The sequence below is a fragment of the Takifugu rubripes genome, chromosome 1 (genome assembly GCF_901000725.2).
Source record: "Takifugu rubripes chromosome 1, fTakRub1.2, whole genome shotgun sequence".
NCBI lineage: Eukaryota > Metazoa > Chordata > Actinopteri > Tetraodontiformes > Tetraodontidae > Takifugu > Takifugu rubripes.
Genome location: NC_042285.1, coordinates 5,424,664 through 5,445,741, shown reverse-complemented (window position 1 = coordinate 5,445,741; position 21,078 = coordinate 5,424,664). Strand labels below are relative to the sequence as shown.

General features: G+C 45.0%; 2 protein-coding genes across 5 annotated transcripts in view; one reads left to right on the top strand and one right to left on the bottom strand.

Moving 5' to 3' along the window:
* The window catches only part of aldh18a1 (aldehyde dehydrogenase 18 family, member A1), a 31,664-nt gene extending 14,105 nt beyond the window's left edge, over nucleotides 1-17,559 (top strand). For all 3 annotated transcript variants that reach the window (XM_029843518.1, XM_011621839.2, XM_029843505.1), the window contains 2 exons: nucleotides 16,834-17,096; nucleotides 17,373-17,559. In XM_029843518.1, coding sequence (XP_029699378.1) covers nucleotides 16,834-16,958 — 125 coding nt within the window. In that variant the 3' untranslated portion in view covers nucleotides 16,959-17,096; nucleotides 17,373-17,559. The remainder of the gene's footprint in view (nucleotides 1-16,833; nucleotides 17,097-17,372) is intronic.
* The window catches only part of crygmxl2 (crystallin, gamma MX, like 2), a 30,370-nt gene continuing 9,520 nt past the window's right edge, over nucleotides 229-21,078 (bottom strand). The window contains exons 1-3 of one of the 2 annotated variants that reach the window (XM_029843521.1): nucleotides 1,735-1,844; nucleotides 1,046-1,288; nucleotides 229-553 (exon numbers count right to left, since the gene is read on the bottom strand). In XM_029843521.1, coding sequence (XP_029699381.1) covers nucleotides 278-553; nucleotides 1,046-1,288; nucleotides 1,735-1,743 — 528 coding nt within the window. In that variant the 5' untranslated portion in view covers nucleotides 1,744-1,844 and the 3' untranslated portion in view covers nucleotides 229-277. Of the gene's footprint in view, nucleotides 554-1,045; nucleotides 1,289-1,734; nucleotides 1,845-21,078 lie in introns of those variants that run through there. The other variant, XM_011621817.2, reaches the window with a different exon arrangement.

Below are 21,078 nucleotides of genomic sequence, written 5' to 3'. Positions count from 1 at the left end.
ACTGCAGAAAATACTGTACACCTGCACTTTCTCAAACAGCCACAATAAGAGTTGCTAAATGTGCCCAATTGGAGTGATCAGATTTGAGCGAGGAGCATGTGAAGAGAAGTTGTTTGTACTGGCAGGATTTGGACAACGATGTTTCAGTTAACAGCAGCGGGATTTAATGCGTTGACATTTGCCATTTCACCAAAGTGTAATGTTCTAATAAGTGCTAGGACGCCACAGTTGTTTGACAATGAAATGTCTTTAATGTTCGTTTTGCCTCGCACACAGTTTACATGAGAGTCCGAATCCGTCTGAATGAGCCAACCATGGGATTGTGGCAGCCCCAGTCACCACAGGCCCTGTACTCGCCAGGGCGCAGGAAATACTGTCGTCCCTTGTAGTTGGGATGCTCGTAGAAGATCCAGAAACCTTCCAAAATGTTGCAGGAGTAAATATCACTGTAGCGGAAGCGCTCGTACACGTTGGGGCAGTCATCCATGAACTCCATCATGTTTCCCATTAGGTCAGGCCTGTTGTAGATCCTCATCTTGTAGGATCCTCTGTACTGCGTGTCAGATTAATAAAGTACATGGTTATTATTCCGCGTCGGTAGGTGGGATCCCTAGAGAGTACTTTCGTTGATCTTTCTGTCCTGAAATGTTTTCTTGAACTTTAAATTCCAGTCAGTGCTCGTACTTTGTTTCTTTGAGTAACTAGATTAAAATGTGCAACAACTCCTTTAGAGCATGACAAAATTAGATATTTCACCCCCCTCCCTGAAGTACCAGAAAACACTCAATGTGCCTAACAGAATTAAAATGAAGACACAGGGTCTTATGGGGGGCATGTCATATTCCTTTTAAAGGCTGACTTGGTCTCCTTGTGGGCCTCGCAACACAGACTTTTATGCTATGAACTGTCGTAGTATCTGTAAATGACATCAAACGGCCTATGATTGACAGCTATTTCTGAAGCCCTTTTTGATGTACAAGGTGAGAAGTGGGGATGGGGGTGGGGGTGGGACTACCAAACCTATCTGTCTATTTGATTGACTTACAGGGGAGAGCATCTGGCAGGAGCGCACACAGTTGTTGAAGCCCATCCAGCTGTGGTAGTCGGGGTACTCTCCAGGGCCAAGAATGTACTGGTAACCCATGTAGAAAGGCTTCTCATAGGCCACCCAGTGCCCACCACTGACACGGATGGAGTTGCAACAGTTGAAGTGCCTAAAGGTGTCCATGCAGTCAGTGTTGCACTCCCAGTGACGGCCTTGGAAGCTACGCCCTTCATAGAAAATAATCTTGAAAGGAGAAAGGAACAAGCGTGAGTCAAAGAGAAGGTTGCAGTATCCGCATGTTGACTCTAGGGGACACTGTTCTCCCTTAAACAAGATTAACCTTCCACCATCTTCTGTAAATTGGGATATTGTTTCCAGTGCTCGGCTGAACAGACTGTCGAAGGCTCAAGTTTAAGGAGACAGAAAATGTTGCTATCATGCACATACAATGAATCTGGCATCTTTGTGTAAAATGTAAACTGTTGATCTCAACAGACATTCCCTTTACAACACTTATATGTACTTTCCACTCAAAGCTGCACTATAAAATGCTATCCACGGCATTCCCCCCTTTGTATGATAGTTGAACTGTTGCAAAAAAAAAAGAAAAAAAGACAACCCAAAAAAAAAATTCCCAATTTCCCTGTCTTTTTTTCATACTTCCACCTATATCATTAATGAGATCATACCTTTCCCATGGTTGCAGCACTGTGGTTATAGCACCGTAGCTCCAGTGGCAACCACGAGTCCTTTTTATACTCTCCCCCGACGATGTGGCCTCTAACACGTCAGGGAATACTACTCTTTACCTTTTCATATAGTGACCCTTTGTCTGACAGCATGGGTAAATGATCTCGTCCCTGCTAGAGTTTACCTATAGAATCAACACCCCACCCTCCCCATAACAGACGCCATACAAGTGCTATTCTGTGTTTGTGCGACCCTTGTTCTTTCGCAAACCTTGTGATGCTGCTTTTGAAATGTCACACAAAGGCCTTTTAGGTATGTGGCCCCCCATCCACAATGCTTTTAAATTGTACTGTCAGTGAGGTGTTGTTTTTTAAGAAAAACTTGCTTGTGTGGAGAAATGTTCCGGGTTTAGGTTCTCCCATTTGCCCATTTCTCAATTTGTAATTCAACTCCTCTGTAAGGAAAGTAGTACTGATACCAGGGAGGGAGTGAAGTCTGGTGCTGATGTAATCTACAGTGATCCGCTGTCTGTTTTTGCTTCCATAGCCTGCAGTTGTGCTGTGATGCCAGACGGGACTGACCTGTTTGCAGATGCACAGACAGAATTGCTTTGTGTGTGCACGCCTGTGTGTACATGTGTGCGATACCAAAGCAGTGGTTCTGGGCAAATGTTTGAGTCTTTGTATAAAATCATAGATGTTTGGTGTGAGTCGTTGGCTTGTAAGCATAGCCCAAAGCGGAAGGGAAAAGGCCAGAAAGAGTTTCTGCCATGCCTTGTGTTTCCAACGCCCAGCTGATGCTAGAAAGGTCAGTCTCATCCTTTAGCCTTTTATCATGATAAAGGGCCTGTGCCCCCTCTCCACTTTGTGTGCTTTGGTGCTGCTTTTGTGTAAAAAGAGACAATTGTTACCAGAGAGTATAATAGTCATTCTGTTCATGGGCAGAAGCACATCTACTGTAGTCTATAGTCGGTGCCATATGACACCATCTCTATGTTAAGGAACAGCGTTGATAAGCTTTTGCGCCTTTGATCGTTCATTGACTTGAATCTCATCGGCGTCGGCAGCTTTCACGTTTGAAGCCGCGCTCGTTTTCTGTGACATAAGTAGATCATTGATATCCTTTCATCACGGTGCGCCGGGTAATTGTGGCAGATTATCAGATGGGATGTTGTTTTGTTTTTGGTTTCTGAACAAATATTTACCCCGGGAGAAGTGGTTTTATCAGAACACATAAGGAACAAATGTTTAGGGTTTCCTCACATCTTCATTCATAGATTAATAATTGCTTTCATCCTCTCTATTAAATATGAAACCTTTATACCCAGTCCTGATGTGAGAGGGCAGGAGAACAACGTCCTCGCTGGTGAGAACTCGTTCAGGTTAGATGTGATTAAGATGGAAGTGTTTTAGGCGTCTTTCAGGAGGCCTCGTTAAGCATTGATCCGTGCTTTTACCACATGTAGGCTGTTTGGTGATGGCAGCGGCGGTTTATGTTCTGTTTCCTCACAAATTACCTCCGAGTGGCACAAAGTCGGGGATTCTCTTTTGACCAATTGGTGGACGGTGTTGTGCCTGCCTCCACCTGCATCACGCTGTATCTCATTCCTTGATAATGCAGTGGATAGAGTAAAAGTGGGACAGTGTAGATTGTCTAAAGCCTTCCCAACCTTTTTGACTGGAATCTACAATAAATGCTTATCGTCCTCTCAGCTTCAAATCTGACCTCTGGCTGAGAGAAGCTGAACAAATGAAGCTGCGTCATCACCACTGTAACTGTAACTCATTTTCATCAGCACACCCCGACTCATTAGTCGGGACCTTGGCTGCCTGCATATCACTGTGGCTTCCAGAGGGGGGACCTTGTTTCGCTCTCAAATGAACATCTTTAGCTGTGCTACAAGACATCTCCACCCCACCCTGAAGGGAAAGTAACATCACAAAGCCCCTCGCCTGCTTCCTCAGTTCCCCCTGGAGGAGAAGAAAGCTATCCGCTGTGGAGCATTCCACTCTTCATCTTGGAATGATGGAAGAAAAGGAAAGAAGAGGCGAGGGGAACGTGGTGGGGGGGCTACATTCGCAGCTCCATTGTGTCCGAGGATCTCGTACAATCTGTGTAGTCGCCGGGGAGATGACAACACTCTTAGCCTGCAGAATGACTTGTCTGTTGGGGACCTCTGTGATTGATGCATGCCCCACTGAGATAGGAAAAACTTTGACAGATAGCGACACCAGAACTAGTTAAAGCGTTTCCATCCAAGCCTGCTTCCAAAAGAGAAATCCATTCGAATTGCCGATACCTAATTACAGTGCAATTGTACAATTCACTCGGTAAAACACATTTTATGTCAGACGAGACCTAAAAAATTCTCCACTAACTATTACCCCTTTATCCAAACCATGCCTTTAACCCCACAATATACAATGTGGGGTTACAATGTTGCACGGAGAGATAGGAGAGCAGCTGTGCTCGCAGCGCCTCCAATGTTCTCTTTTTACTCAACAGCCATTGCGAAAACACTGTCATTCTGAGGTGTAAACAAGGGGTCTGTGTGAGTTTTGCTCCTGAGAACTGGCTAATCTGGTGCAGAAAATATGGTATGATCGGAAGGCTCTTGCCAAAAAGCCTCCCATACCGGGAGTAGAATGAGGACCTCTCTTTTGCTGAGAGATCATCCTCTTCATTCTTTCCGTCAGGAAAATCTCCAGGCATCCTGCCTCTCTTGTCCCTGCCAATGTGCGGGCTCTATCGGGATTGCCAGACGCAGGAGCCACTATGAGCCCGTGCCAGGGCCGGGATTTACCGCGATGCGTCTGATGTGCTCCATCGTTTTGCTGGGAGGATAATTAAAAGAGGAAATGGCGTTGGAAGAACAGAGTGGAGAAGCAGGAGGAGGATGCTTGGACCGAGCAAATGCATGCAGCTGTCAATTATGCCGAGTTGTTGTTGCGCTGCCCCCCCCCCCCCCCCCCCCCCCACACACACACACACCCCAAACCCACCCCACCCCTGAGTCTGTAAGATGTGTCGAACCGCTCCTCCGTCAGGATTTAGTTTTAAAGTTTGTGGAGAATCACTCCCAACATGTAATTAAAAACAACATTTAGGCTAATTAAGATCTCCTCTCGGCAATAGAATCACCTCAAAGTCAGTCCCTTTCACAGCTTGACCTGCAGTTGGCCGTTGAAGTCCAACGCAAAAAGAAAACTGTTGACAACATACAGCAAATAGTTGTACACATGTACACCTTCAGCTGTTGGCATCTTTAACACTCTGGTCTCCAGATGTGCTAAATATTGTATAGCTCTGGTTCACTTATTTCCGCATTCCCTTTATAAAGTGTTTTTATCTTCATTGAATATGATTAAAAGTAACCATATCATAGGACTCAGTTTATTAATGATCTGCAACCATCTTATACACTAATAATAATGTTAATTTTCTACATGTATTTATCTTTTATTGATATCTGCTGATAAACAGGGCCCTCATACAGCAATACAAGCTAGTGATGTAATGTAAGGTCACATATTATGAATTATAAACTAAAAAGCTCTGTATTTTATATAATATTTCATATTTTTGGCATGGGGCTATGTCAAATATGAGATTTTTTCCTCATTTTTTCCTTTTTCCATCACTCATCTTCAGTCTTTTCTCTCTTTGCTGTTCAGGAAACTTCAGGCCTCGCCTTCTTCTTTTTTAAATTTGATTTGACTAAATGGATTTGGAATGCTTCACCACGCAGCATGACCCAAACTTTGTGAAAAGCAGGACAGCTCCTCCGTCTCTCCGCAGACGCATCGGGGGGAGTTGCGGCTTTTAGCTGCTCTCACTCCTCATCACTGCGCTCTGTTTTGACGCGGCACATCTCTCATGCCCCCGAAGCATTAAAGGTTTAAAGAGCAACTCTTTCACCCTGTAATCCAGGTGCCTTTCAAACAAGTCGCGCTGTTTACTGACACATGACAAAAAAAGTTCAACCCCTTCTCATCTCCTGGCTTACAAGACTGCAGCTCACCTCGGAGCCTGGTAGTCATTCCTCCAGAGCGCCCTGAACAAACAGATCCTCGGCGTGAAGCCGCCGCCGCCTTTCACCAATCGCTAAATTCCTAATCAGATGTGATGCTGTTGTGCACTTCTTCAAATTTGCCATCAAAGCAAATGTGTCCTGACAACAGCTAGTGACAAGTGCACCAGAAGAGAGGTGGCAAATCAGCGTTCTCACACTGCATATCAATTATTGATCACCCCTCTCAAAACTCCACCCCCTGCCAGTCCAGCTACTAGACACCTTGTGATAATGAAATACATCAATTTGGAAAATAAATAATAAACCAGGGTCGACTCCATTGTTGCAAAGCAGAGAGGGCTTGATTGACTGCCTGCACATTTTCCTCATTGGCAGTCAGGCACATCAAAGCGGGGCTCCTCTTATTGCCCAAGGCCACTTGCAATTTATTGAGAGGAGCAGCGCTGCTGTCCCAGCAGGTAACGTTATTGGGCAGAGACACTCAGGATAATCACAGCTTTGAGGTGCCTTTCAAATCCCACCTCTGCTGCCTCTGTCATGCATGTGCGCAAAACGCACGCATATGATTTACAAAAATCCCTCTTTATTATAATAAATTAAGGTTATAACAATGTCCTCAAATGGGCGCGTCCAGCTTTTCAGACAGTGACCTTTGTGTTCTTGAAAATCTTAGATTGTTTTGCTGTTTTCGACATATGTGGAGTTATAAAACGTCTTGTTTGCATTTTTGTGGTATTATAAAATAAGAACGCCGGGTGTTAACAAAAAATTCAGTGTTGTGAGAAATATTGTAGCATAAAATAACAGCATTAGGCTGCTGCTGGTTGAAGGAATTAATTGTCTGATTAAATGGATGAAAGGAATAAAATATGAATAACAAACGATACTATATGTGAAAGATGCTGGCGCTGGATGGCACCTTAATACTTTCACTTGGATTTCCCATTTCAAAGGCTTTTGTGCACCACATAAATAAAACAAAGCAGGAACTATTAGAACTGCCTGTTTTCTCAGACACGCCTATATTGGTCATGAGCACCTGCTTAAGATGAAAAAAAGTTTACGAGATCACTCTCCTGTAAGCCCTACAAAGCATTGTAAATATCAGCCAAGTTTATTCATAACATGTTTGCATCTACTTTTATGATTCGGCTAGCAGACGGATTTGATTGGATAAAATGAACAAGGGATTTGTTTTGATTCATTCTTGTAACAAAGTGAAGATGGATTTTATTATGTGCTGGTTTCAGGCTGCAGCTGTTAAATTGTTAAGAATGTGGAAACCTGACTTTGAAAAGGCTGTTGTAATCTGAGTAGCATCCCTCTTAGACAGACTGAATATAAAATTAAAGATATGTATTTATGTAAATTAGTTTGATTGATCTCATGGGGGACTTTGGTGGGGCTCCACAGATAAGGCAAAATGTGAAAGGATTTTTTTTAATCGTTAGTTTAGTTTTGTATTTACAGATCAGCTTTTTGAAAATGAGATCCTGTTTAGTGTCTTTACGATTATTATCAACAGGATAATCCTTCATTTTGATAATTGATAGACACATATGATACATTACTACATACTTAGCACATACAAATCTGTACTTAAATAAAGATATTTTCCATCCAACCAGTCCCTTTAACAGGAGAATAGATTATTTCAATCTATATTTTTCAATCAAAACAGTTTTATAGCTCTTCAGCTCGTCCTCACATCAGTTTAAATGATCAATACACTTCCACACACTAGAGGGCACTCTAAGCCAAAGCATTGGCTGGCTACAGTTGGTCGTTTAAAGTTATTTTTGAGGCCATACCTCTGAACAGCTTGTGTGTGCATTCATTTCCTTGCATGTATGCATTTGTGAGCAAGCTTGGACCCACATGCATACAAGTAACGGACTGGCGCCGTTTGAGCCTCTTGTCTGTACTGACGCCGATCAACATTCAGTTTAACAGAGGGAGGATGGGAAAAAGGAGGTTGACCCGTGTACCCATTACTCATCCTGTTCGTCCACTTGCTCGTGGAATCAGCGCGCACACAGAGCGCATGAGCTGGTATGAGACTGCAAGTTTCAAACAAACTTAACCTACGCACAAATAATCATTCACAAACAGGCAACGCAGCGCGGACAAACCCAGTCTGAGACAATAAACAGTGCGCTTTGTAGCAGTTTCAAGCCGCTGTGTGTGTTTTTGAACTGCAGATGCGGATGCCGACTGAAGGATCAGGGCACACGCTGCGGGACTGCAGAGATGGCGGTGCTCCCATAGGTTTTGGCGCAGCATGCGCCTTTTTTGTTGTGCCCCGTTTACACCGTTCGTTTAGTCGTGTTGAAAGGCGGCGGTGCTGGTGGTGCTGACTTTGTGCCGCGCCTGATGATCACTTGAAAGTGCGTCCTCGAGCCCGTGTGCCCACATTGTAGACCATATGCCGTTCGCTTAACAGTGAGCGCAGGTAGTTTAAAAAAGGGGGGAGGAAAAACTGAATCGAGCTGCCCATTTGCTAGTCAGCATTGGAAGCTACAGATCATAGATTTATGAATTCTACAGACAAGGCTTATCTCAGTGGCAGGCACTGGTTTCCATTTCTACTGGGAATTAATTGTGCCGCCATGCTAAGGTATGCAAGATGGAATCAGGAAGTTATTAACATTTGTGCACGCTTGTTTTGCATTGAAGGATAAGGTAGCGAGATACATAAGAACCTTGACTGGATCTTAGGGAAGCCTCAGAGGAGCTGGAGAGAGGCTTGGCTGTCCCTGGACTGAGGCATGAACGGGCCTTCAGCAACGTCCCTGGAAGACCCAAAGCTCCACTCAAGGGAGTTTCAACCAAATTAAAAAAACAAAGATAACACCAAGGGAGAATCTAATGCCAATTCCCATCATCAAGACCCACATTCTTCACAGTTTTGCTTTTAACTTTAGTTTGTCTCCCTTTTCCCTCCCTGCCTCTGACTCTCTCTCTCTTGCTTTTGCCTCCGCACTGTTGTTTTCTAGTTTGTTTTCCATCCGCACTCCTCTGGCTGTCGCGGAGCGCTACAGCCACTTTCAAAGCCTATGCTGTCACACGCTGCCTTTGAGTCCCGTTTGAAATTTTAACGTACATGTTGTCAGGGTGCCGTCAGGAGTGATTGACAGGTCCGTCCCAGAGCAACACCGGGCTTGGCAGGCTGGCTGTCTTTTGTCAGAGGCAGCCGAGGAGAAGCAACAAAGGGAAGGAGCAGAGGAGGGGAAAAAACATACATAAATAAAACAAAACTGTCCTTACCCATTTCTCAATAAAGACCAAATTAGATTAATCTTAAGGCAGGCAGGCAGGCAGTTGTGGAAAAAGACTTGATAGTTTCCTCTGGCTTTGCCCCCCCCCCCCCCCCCCCCCCCCCCCCCTCCCATGAATGGTGCACTGGTAAGACGCACCCTCTCGACAGGACACCGAACGCAGCGCAGCAAGTCATAGACTTGTAGATATATTAATGTTCATCTCCACCTCGCTTAAACATCTAGAAATGCAATGCTTGTCCTAACCATGGCTAGGAAGATAGGGATGTTTGTGGCCTTGAAAATGGATGAAAAATAAATACATCTCTAAAAGCCTCCAGTTTTACCATTAAGGGAGATTTTAGTGGGGACGTGTATTTGGAAAGCAACATTGCCGTTGCTGAGGACTGAACGTACCTGCTGTCAGTGTTGTCAATCCAGCACCCCCACTGGGATTCGGTCACTGACAGGAACATTCAAATCCATCTTCGATCTCCATCACCTGCATTTGATTCCGAAGCCAAAAACCACACAAGTGACATAAAAGCAAAGTCGCTCGCTTTGCTCAGCTTTGAGCTTTGTAGATGTTTTATTATGGGATAATTCCAGACCTCTTATGTAATTACCTTTTCTTTTTTTTGCACTTGTGAATACTTTCGATGACCACCCCCACCCCCCACCCCCCACCATCAGTTGCAGGTTGCCTTGAGGTTGCCAGAGATGTCGTAATTTCCTATAGACATGAAAGCCATTGATTACATGCTGCCTCTTAAGAAAATCCAAGAACAAAAGTGCAGGATAAAAATATTCCATGCAACACAGACACTTTGAAATTCATATCAACTGTCAGTGCTCGGGGTTGCAGGGCACCGTAGCTGGGCTCCAGGCCCACAGTAGCGATCACCCAGTCTGCTCAAGTGTCTTTGTGCAAGACACTGAATCCTCGCCAGCTCCAACCTGATCTCTGACCCAACTGCTCGGCGAGTGCAAAGCACAAAGAAACACTCTCTGGGAAAAAAAAATAAAAAATAAAAAATAATGAGAATAGAAAAGTAGGTTCGTGTGAAAGTTGTGCAGAAGTTTGTTTGAAGAGTGCAATAGGGCAGAAATGATTGATTCTTTGGTATACATGGAAATGAAGGCATTAACAAGTCTCACTCCTTTGAAAATCAAGGCCATTGTCATCCTCCCGCTTCGCACAAGCGCCCCACCGTGGAAACGGGAGTTGAGCAGCAGCAGCGACAGGAACTGGAACAGTGGAATACAAGCGCAGAGCCATTGTCGAACAAGCTGTTCCTGTCAGTCTGGGCTCAGGATTATGAGCAAAAATCCGCACATTGCGATGTAAACACGATGCAGGATAGTGAGGGGCGTCGATAACCCCCCCCCCCCAAACAAGTTTGAGACAAGGGAACGGCTTGTTTGCGTTGATGATGTCCATATTTTCCTTTGGCTTCAATCAGAGGGGCTAAAGCAGTTTTTTTTCCAGGTAGTGTTTGAGAGGTTGTTGACTTGGCCCCATGGTGCAAGTTGTCAAGTAAATAATTCCCCGGAATTAGGTACAAATCCATCCGTCAGCTGCAGACAACCTGTGTCTCCAACCGCAGATTTAAATCAGACGGGAAAGTGTAAGCCTTGTAAAGAGCAAGGCTTTCGGATTGCACCGAGTGCAGTGCATGATGGGATGAGTGACTTTCAGTCTGTCTGAAAGGTTACGCTTTCCCTTCTGCTGGTATCTTTTGAAAGGAAAACATGTTCGCTGTTTGATAACTGTTTGACATTTGACAGTCTTCTCAGACCAATCAGACATTGCTTTTTTCATATATATTTATATATTTATGTTGGCCATCTGGAGGAACGGCAACAAGGAAAAAAAACAGTGTTGTCACTTTCCTCAAGCCTTTCAAAGGCAAGCTTTCAGCACAGCTATCAACATCAGATACCGCGAGTGCTGTGCTCATTCTTTCCCCTTTTATTTGTGTTTATTTTTTCCTCTCGTTCTTTCTGGACAAACCCAGTCTGCAGGGACCTCATCGCTACCATCAGAGCTCAAGAAAAATCGCTTTCTGGTGTCAAAAAAAGTCAACCGCCCAAAGGTCCGGCGAAGAGTCAACTGGACCGTTGAAAGCAACTGGAAGACGCCTCGCATCTCATCTGAAAGACCTCTTCCGCACCACAAGATAGTGAACCTTCACCTCTGCACTTATCGCCATTCTCAGATTCAGCTTGCTGCTCACCCCCCCCCCCCCCCCCCCCCCCCGCCCCCCCCTTTGGGGCATTGTCGCTATATCTTTCTTTATAGATTCAGAATATGTTCTACTGTAAATTACCAACTGTATGTTATCTTGGAGGAAAGGCGAAGAGCCGGAGTGAAGCAACAAAGCCACCAGTCTCTCTGGTTACATAATTCATGTCACCCATATTCAAATAAAATTTATCACATTGTCAATCATCAAGACGCAAACGTGCGCCGTGTGTGCGTATGTGCGTGCGCGCCAGAGTGCTGATAACTCTGAAGTGATAAATTAATAACGTCCTACCATGGGAGCATGTGAATGAGTGTGTTTAGTCATTCTGTTTGACAACAGAAGGAAACAGCCTATTCCGTGGGGTAGAAATCAAATTTCAGGCCTTTCATAGATATTGTTCCCTCCTCCGAATGTTTAAAATATGGAGACTGGCTCTGGTGGGGAAGTGGCTCGAAAAACTACTTTGTATTGAAGTAACTTTTTGTTTGGCCATAAACCGGGGGAACATTCTCTCAAGGAGGAAAAAAAAAGTCAGTGGCCTGAAAGTCCTTGGTGAAAGATAAACTTGTTTACTAAAGGTTCATGACTTCGGAATAACTTGGAGAACCTTGGAAATAAGGACAGCGCAGTGCGCTTGTTTATATTTCCTTTGCAGTTTTCTAATATAATTTAGCACATCTCTCTCTTTTTTTTGTCCCTCTAAGGACGCTGTAGTTGTTTTGAACAAACGACACATAATATTTCCTGAAGGTTCCGGGGGAGCAGATTTTCCGATTTATTTTTGAAAACTGTAATTAAATGCTCACCAATGCTATTTGCATTAATTAAAGGGAGCACCGTGGTGTATTTCATCGCTTCCACTTGGATGTACTCACACAAGTCCTCGAGAACCACGCCGCAGTAGCGGCCCCACACCTGCTCCCTGGCAAACGCATCGTCTATAAAAGGACGGGGTCTTTTTTTTCCCCAGAATGCATATAGGCTTTCACATGTGAGGAGCGACTGAATAGGGGAAATAAAGAGACAGAGAGGCACGCAGACTTCGCCAGTGATTTCAGCTCTGAAGTCAGCCTGCCAGGTGTCGAGTGTTTGGGAGATATATCGTTTGAAAAACTTGTAAGAGACGGGGAGAGTGAGTGATTGGGACTCTTGAGCGATTATAAGCAAGAACAATGCGCCTCGGATAAACAGGCCCTCACATCTCAAACTGGAAGTCTAAAATGTTTCATGTCTGAATCTCCTTTAAGAAAAATTAGAAAAGCCTCCCTCTCATTGACGTGGAAAGCATATGTATGGGTGCAGTCAGCCTAAAACCATATGCGCCTTCCTCCCTCCGTCCGGTCCTGTGCGCATAAACGGGCCGAAAGAAGCGCCGCTGCTGTCTAAATTGAGGTGCGCCTAACAACTCCTCTTTTTTTCCCTTTTCGTTTCCTTTTGTGTTGGGCCAATCTGACCCCGTGTCTTGCACCAGGTGTGTATTTCCTTCATCCCGCTCTCCTTCAACCCTCCTCTTCATATTTACACCCCTGCCGCCCGCAATGAATGATTCACTTGGAGAGGCTCCCTTCCTCCATCAGAAAGCTTTACAACTATACACTGCAGCCCAGCCGTGGTTCCTCTGATCTCACTGTGTTGTGTAACGCTTGAAAAACCCTTGCGTTCTCGTACTTGTTTCTTTTTTCCACGCTCTCTCTTGCTCTTTCTCTGAGTTACATTCAGTATTGACTGTTTATGCTTTTTAATGTTGTGGAGAGGGCCTGGGGCTTGCGGATGGGGGAAAAGCGCTCTTCTTGACACACTTACGCCCCCGTAGTGAACTCTAGCTCCCAGCACTCTAGCAAGTACACAGACCTTCCTCTTTTCCCTCTCCCTCCCTCCTCTGTCTCTTTCGCTCCCTCTTTCTTTCTACAACTGGGAGCTCGTCTGATCATCAGCACCCCGTGTTGCTCCACTCCAAAGATCACCTTATGGAAGATTAAGATGCTCAAATGCTCAAGCAAAATATTTACACAATAACCCCCTTTTGCATCAAAGCAGAGGCAGTGGAGTTGTGTGGCGGGATCTCAGGGGGGTGTTAGGGGGCGCCAGAGAGCACAGCAGTCATCTCCGAGCAGAGAAGGCCTCAGTCAAACCTGACAGGGAACAGAAATGACCTCTCCATCTGTGGGTGCGCCATCTATCTTCCATCTGTCAGCCCACCTTTAGATCCACTTTTGACTCATACTCCCTTTCACACACTTTTACCAATCGATGGGCTGAAATCTCTCCAGCTCAGCAGCGATGAGGAGCGACTACCACAGATGGCGCTTAATGTGAGCGCGCCGACTTAAATAGTTGTCTGTTGGAGCTTTTGATTCTTTTTATGTGGAATGAAATTGTTCCTGGCCAGACTGGCTTCATTTTGTGTGGGTATTCTCAGTCAACCTTTGTAGGAAGGATGTGTAGCGTACCTGTACGATGGAAGCAAAGCAAAGGAACCATATGTTGATGTCTGTAGGCAGTGTGGGTCAGCCAAGTGTTTCAAATACGTCTCTGGACACAAAGCAACGCAGTAAAGGCGACCTAACATTCACACAAAGCGAGGTTGTGTGCTGCCAGCTAATACAGAATGACAGCTAACTGCTCGCTGAGAGGCCGGCGTCTGCACTTTAAGTCGCTGATTACGCTTTTACTTACGGCCATCTTCAGGAGCTTTGCTGACAGTGAACAGCCCATAAATTATCACTCGCGCATCCCCTTGGGCTTTGATATCTTGTGATTGACTCCTCACTGGCATTTTCATCAGGGGAAAAAAAGGAAAACAGCGAGTTTTCAAGTCCCGTTCATCTTTTAAGTTCTGGCCGTCTACTTAAAGAGTGTTTCATGGTCAAAAATTGCATTTAGGTGCCTCTTGTTCTTGCGGCAGCCACTAATAGAATCAGTTTGAAGGCTGTTTGGAGTGTGTTTAATGAACAGCGGAAACACAGTCAGATCCATCAGCGCGGTGACAACCAGCTCCTTTAATGTCCATGTTTGGTGATAATGCTACAAATTAAACAAGTGCATCTGTCCCACCGTGCCCACGGGGGAATATATGTTGCGGTTCACAAAACAATGAGAAATATCTCCATCCCAACATGTGACCAGAGAGATAGCTAGAGATAGAGATATGAAAAGCTAATGTGAAAAATGCCAGGGTCTGTTTCTCCTATTTCATCATTGAGGCCGGTGACAGACCAAAGAAGACGCTTTCACCATACAAAGGAGGAAGCTGCAGTGGCTATTGGAGAAAGGAGGGGGGGGGCCTGGACCCACCTCCTTCCAGCCCCGGCACCCCTCCCTTTTCGATGAGAAGAAGACATCATTATGAGTAAATGACATTAGGCGGTTGGTTCTGTTCCACTTTCAGCCCCCCAAGGACTCTTTTCTTTGCCCCACTGTTCCCATCCTGCTTTGCTGCTGGCCACAGGCCTTCAGAAGCCCGGGTTTGGGCTGCAACTCAAAGGGATGGATGCTCGCACATTATTGATTGGACACTCGATAAAAGGTCACGGACGACCTCCTCTGCTGTGTGGTCCAGCACTGTGAATAAGCCCCTCTCCATCCAGACACACACACACACACACACACACACACACACACACACACGCATGCATTGTCCCCTGCATCAGCCACCTGGGGGATGAGCAAAGCTTGCAAACAAGCTAATCATCTTCTCCATTTCTCCCTTTTTCTCGCACTCATAACAGCTCCTGAGTGGATGACAAATGTCAGAATAGCTTGTATGGGATTTTTAAGAAAATTATTTATTAATTGAACTGGTTAATTAGGTCCCTGAGGCTTGCACGCTAATTGAGAGCCGCAGAGCTGGCGGAGCAAGAAAGCCAAAACAAAAGGGACGGCTCAGACAAATAGACATGCGCTCGAGGAGTGCTAACTGCAACACGCACGCACACACACCCCACAAACATACACGTGTCACCCATAAATTAACGAGAGAGAGGGAAAAAAATAAACAAACAACTGTTTACATTCTCCCTTTTCCCGGGCTTCCCCTTTTCCCCGCATAATTTTGTGACCTGCCAAATGTTCTCCTCTTCTTGATGTTCCAGCAATGGAGAGAGACGCGCAGCCACTGAAATCTGCCACATTTGCACAAAGCATCTGTCTCCACACAGCGCCCTGCATTCATTAAGTTCGCACCAATTAGCAGCCATAGCTCATAGCACAAACATCCATTTGTGCCTCCCACTTTGAAAAATCTTCCTAAAGTGAGCGTGTCCCTCAATATGCCCTTGTGTCACCCAACTTTATCTTCACAAAGTGTCTCTTCTTGCATAATTAGAGAAGAATTCCATTTCTTCTTCTCTCTTCTCTCAGGCTCTGTCTTTGTCCCTTTTCATATCGTGCTCGAGTGCACCTTGAGAGCGCCTGTGCTTTTGTCAAGAAATCACACCAAGGTTGTCTGAAAGACTTATGCGATGGAGTCAGAGGCGGAGGTTGGTTCGGGGACCAGAACACAGAGAGGCGCGCTGACACTTCGACAGTTACACCTGTTTCAACAATTATCTCGCTCTCTGATAAGAGCTGAACTCCTTGGATGTGTGCTTCGTCGAGTTAACCGAAAGTTTTCATCGGTGACAAAGTCTTGTGTATTCCAACTTCCAAGCTCCAGTTTCGCAGCAGCTGAGGGATGCGTGTGTGGGAAAAGTATCTGATGTCGAACATTATAAATAGATCTATAAAGCTTTTTGTGTTTTAATTTAAAGTGCAACAGAGGCGCGTAATATTTTGACATGTGGCGCGGAGTCAAAAGAGCAAGGTGGTTAATTGGAACCTCACTCATGTCAACTGTGACTGCTCTGACATATTTCAAATAAATATACCAGGAAGTAGTTTTAATTTGGCACAGTCTATCATTTCCATTAATGCCTGGCAATGTGACTTTTATCAGACTGTGTTTAAAGTTTACTTTTGGGGTGTTATGAAGCATGTTCTGGATTTCTCCATAGCTGCGCATGTTGTAATTCTAATCGCTGTAGCATGTTGGAGTATCTACAGGTCACCGTTTGATATCAGGGGTAATTTTAAAGCCCTTTAAACCACTACTCCTTAACATTCATAAGTGTACAATGACCCCGGTAGCTCAGCTAACATCAAATTATGATTACCCGCTTAATACTATTCCATTACGAAGTGTGCCCACCCCTCCCTCCCACTCCCCATGTGAACTCTGACCTGCAACTGAGGGACGGCTTGTGCTCCGTCTCAGAAGAGAAAGCCGGATGATGGGGCACAGGGGTCATAAGCTATTGAGCGATGCTTCAAATAAATGTATGAATAAATTACTTGATGAATGAGCAGCAGGAGTGAAATCGCTGGGGAAAAGCAAACATTTGAACTTTGAGTATAGTGGTAGCGGTGGAAAAAAAAACTGAACATATGTTCTCAACTTGGAAGTTTCTGGTTAACCAGACAGAGAAGGCATTTCTCTCCAGTTGTCTCCGGTTTTAAAAACGACTCGCCCTGATACAGATGAAAGCTTGACATTCGTGGCCTCTCTCCTGCTCCTCTCCACAGCCTCAGATATCAGATCGGAGGACTCGTTTGCTGGGTTGGGATACCTGATTGCCTTCTGGCAGGAGGTTGGCACCTTTTTGAAGGCTTTCTGGGGGCGTCCAATTCGTAGGACACCTGGAGATTGACGTAAAACAAACTGGAGGGATTATGTCTCGCAACTGGATTGGGAATGCCTGAGGACAACCCAGGAGGAGCTGGAAGCACTATCAGAAAGAACCATGTCTGGATTTTGCTTTGAAAGAGACCAGGCTTCTCCAAATAATGTAAGCCATGACTCACATACACTAAATGTATTTCGAGACTAATTACTCCTAATGGAGCCAGTCATTTATGATGTACCGATCAATTACAATCCAAGGAACAGAAACCTTCATACTGCCACAGCTCAGCAGGATAGGTGTGAGCAGAGAAGTTGAAAGTAAACCGAGTTTCAAATAAAAGTAGTTGCAAACACTGCTGAATTAATCTATCTTTAAGATATTCCACTAGAATACATAGGCTTAATGTGTTGTTTTGTGTTTTGTCTTCCTTTCCTAAAGGATCACCAAGTAAAATGCCGGTGGAAACAGGCATCAACCATCAATGACCATCTCAACACTACTTCCTGATATTCCTTTTGAGCATCTTCAGCATTTAGAAGCACTTTCTTGTCTCGTCTGCTTTCTTTTACTCAGTGGTAAAGTCATACAAAAATATACAAGAAAGATTAAACATGCCATACAAGGCACACAGAGGCACACTCTTGGATTTTATTTTGTTTTATTTTAGGAGTCAATACCAACTGAAAAATCAACTTTTGAATCCAACAAATCAAAGAACTAAAAAAGGGGTTTAAGATTTAAGATTGCCATTTTATCTGCATCTCTAGTTAACTGTAAGGGCAAATGAAGAGCTGCAACACAAGACCTTGCCTTAATGACAAGTGCTTGTGAGATCATTTCTGCACACTTTTGCTAGTCTTTAGAGCTCTCATTATATTAAAGTTAAGGAGAGCAAGAATCGTTTGTCCTGTTTTAAAAAGTGCATTTGGTGGCTCATCTGCCTGCACCAAAGTTGCAGGATGTTCTGTGAGTGTGGCTTTAGCTGATGAAGAGGAACCCAGTGAGGCCCCGCAGTCCCAATCCCCCTCGGTCCGGCGCGGATCGATGGCTGGTTGTTATTGACATGACACCTGGCGAGCTGGGCTTTAAGCCATCGAAAACCGATGCTGCAGATCAAAAATGGGACGCCGGCTTTCATGTCTGTAAACAGTATCGATTTGCATAATAACCTTAAAAATGAGTTTCCCCCGGATTAGGCAAGGACAAACCTGTTTCAGCGTTTGTTATGATGCTTGCAGCATATGCCTAATTAGAAAAAAAAAAAAAGGCAGAAGCTGTGATCGGCTTGAAAAAAACAAGCTGTGATCGGCTTGACAAGCCGGTGCATTCCTGTCGACACCTTTTGGTTCGCAACTGTTAATGAAAGCCATTTCCTATTAAATAATAAAATAAAGACGCACCTCTAGACTCCCTGACAGACAAAAAGCGCTGACGCGTCACTTTTACGCGAATGCAAATGATGGCTGCGTGTCACTATCACTTATTCATGAGGAGGCCCTGCGTGTCGTGGCGGGTTTACCTGCGCCAGGGAAGCTCTTTCCCCTCCATCGTGGCGCAGCGCTGAGAGAGTTGTCAGTCTCCGGGAGTGACGAGAAGACAGGAGCGCAAGAAAAACAACAAGAGCGCCACTTGTTTCTTCAGACGGGTCCGGTTTAAAGAACTGAATAATGTATATATGTATGTGGCTGACACAATCAGAGGAGGACTTGTCAGCACTGAATATCTCCATTTCCTACCACAGGCGGCTCGTGACCTCGTTGTCCGTCGTCGAGCATTGATCGGAACAGATATAGTGATATCAACGTCATGCATGAGCCTATAATGGGATTGCCTGCAAATAGGTAAATAAGAATCTACATTTCTAGTATCCTTATGCATTTCACTCGTTTGCTTTCCAGTTGCCGCAACAAAAGGATGCTCCAAGGCAAAGATGAAGGCGCCTTCCATTTTAACTCCCAGTTGTAGACTTTCATCTATTTATTTCGTATATATATATATATTCCTGCAGCAGGAATTCCACAACGAAAAATGCACATGATTTAAAAAATAAATACATTTTTAAAAAATGCATAAATACAATTTATGGTAGCGGCAGTGGTGGTAATGGTATCTGACAACATTTTAAATCTGGGACAGTCGTCCCAAAGAGGAATGCACATAGTCATTGTTGGGACATAAAAGCACGGGCTTATCTGTGCGACAGGAGTGACAGAGATGCTACGCCATTAGCTGCGTGGTATTCTGATAGTTTGTGACGGCTTAACAAGCAGTCTGCACGTACTGAAAGCTTCAGTTTAAAAGCTAAATATTGACTGTAGACGTACGGGCTGAAAGGATCTCGAAAGACTTTTAACTCTAAACGGAGGCAGCCAGAAACTGTTTATTTCACGCCGACTTTATATTAAAGGTCACGACTACAAGAATAAATGCAAATGGCCGATGGAGTGAAGAAATAGAAGGCTAGGAAGCGCATGTGGTACTTTAGCCGGAATGGCTCTCTCAGGCCTATCTTAAAAAACAATACCATATGTGCAGGCTTATTTACAAAGTGCTGACACCAGGGCCTGAAAGAATTAGTATTCTGTTAGGTAAATGTTTTCCTCTGGGCCTCCTCTCTGCAACAGCTTACAGATGTTTCAGGCGCACAGCGAAAGCGGGGCTTTTCCCACCACGCCACAAATGAAAAAAAAAAAATCACCTTTTGGGTCCTCAATCCAGCCAGACTCGGACTGATCTACAACTTCTGCGCGAGTGCACTCTGCTGAGTCCCGCCTGCACGGCCACGAGTTCGTCTGATGCTAGCATGTTCACCGCAGCCTCGCTTGGACTCGAGTGCACATTGTTCGTTGCTGATTTGTCCGGCTGGCAGCCCTCCAGCGACAGATGCACAAGCAGGAATCAGACCACCCTGCATGGATCTGTCAGCGGTGAACATGCTAGAAACACGCCACCTATCCTGACGAATGTGCTTGGTGATAGAACGAACACGCTTTTGCGTCGTGCGGGCACTCACAAATCACAAAAGTTGCAAAAAAAAACCCCCCACCGATTCACAGTTGTTTACAAAGGTAGCAGAGGACTGTCTGACTGTAGCGTCTGCTCAGCTCAAGCCTTAACTCCCATCTACCAGAGCAACAGCCCGTCGGGGAGGGGAGGGAGGCAGGGGAAAATGTTGTTATCAGCAGGCCAGATAAACCCCCTCCAGAGGTAGTGCTGATAGAGAGGCAGCCCTGCCGCTGAACAAATAGAAAGATCCTATCTGGTCTCCGCACAGAGCCGACAAATCAGCCTGGCAGAGGTGCCGAAGCGTTCTGGAGCAGGGGAGATGCGTGGGGAGAGAGGACCGGAGCATCAGCAGGGTCTGCTCCTCATTACAGGTGGATTCTTTTACAGAGACGTTGGTGAAACCCTGTTCGTGGAGAGGAGAGAGGCTGAAGAGATCAAGGGTTGCTCCGGCGATGGTGTTGGTAGGATTGGTCTCGAAAACGTTGTGAATGTGAGACGCTTGGCCTCCTAGATCAAAGGCCGGAGGTCTGGCCGCCATCCCCGGAACCAGAACTTCCTTAAAGACCCAGAATGGTCTCTTTTGCACTTGTATTTGTTGATTGACATTGACCCTGAGATCAATCATAGCTGCAGACTAGTAAGATTTAATATTGATCCTTGCTCTTTTTCACATCTGTCAACAGGAACAGGGTGGCATTTGCTCGACCAAGGTAGTTTTCTCTGTCAACTGGACTGGGTTTCTTCTCTTGAAGACGTTTCGCCTTCTATCCAGAAGGCTTCGTCAGTTCGTCTTCAATAGAAGAAACCCATTCCAGTTGACATAGAAAATGACCTTGGATACAATGACCTGGATGATTGAGAATCTACACAGACATTTGCTCGACCTTCCACTTGACACTGACAATACTCCAGTCACTGGCTAAAGCGACATTGGCCGATTGATAGGATGAGTAGGATCAATTCAGCAGCTTCAGCTGAGAACTTCCAGCCTCGGACTCCAACAGGACCTCTGCTATAATACTTCTCCCAGCAGATGCTGAACTTCTCAGGTTTTTAGCCACATATATGGAAAACACACTTTTTTTTGAGCCTTGAAATTTACTGCTCTGGAATTTACGATGTTATTCCATCCTCCGCG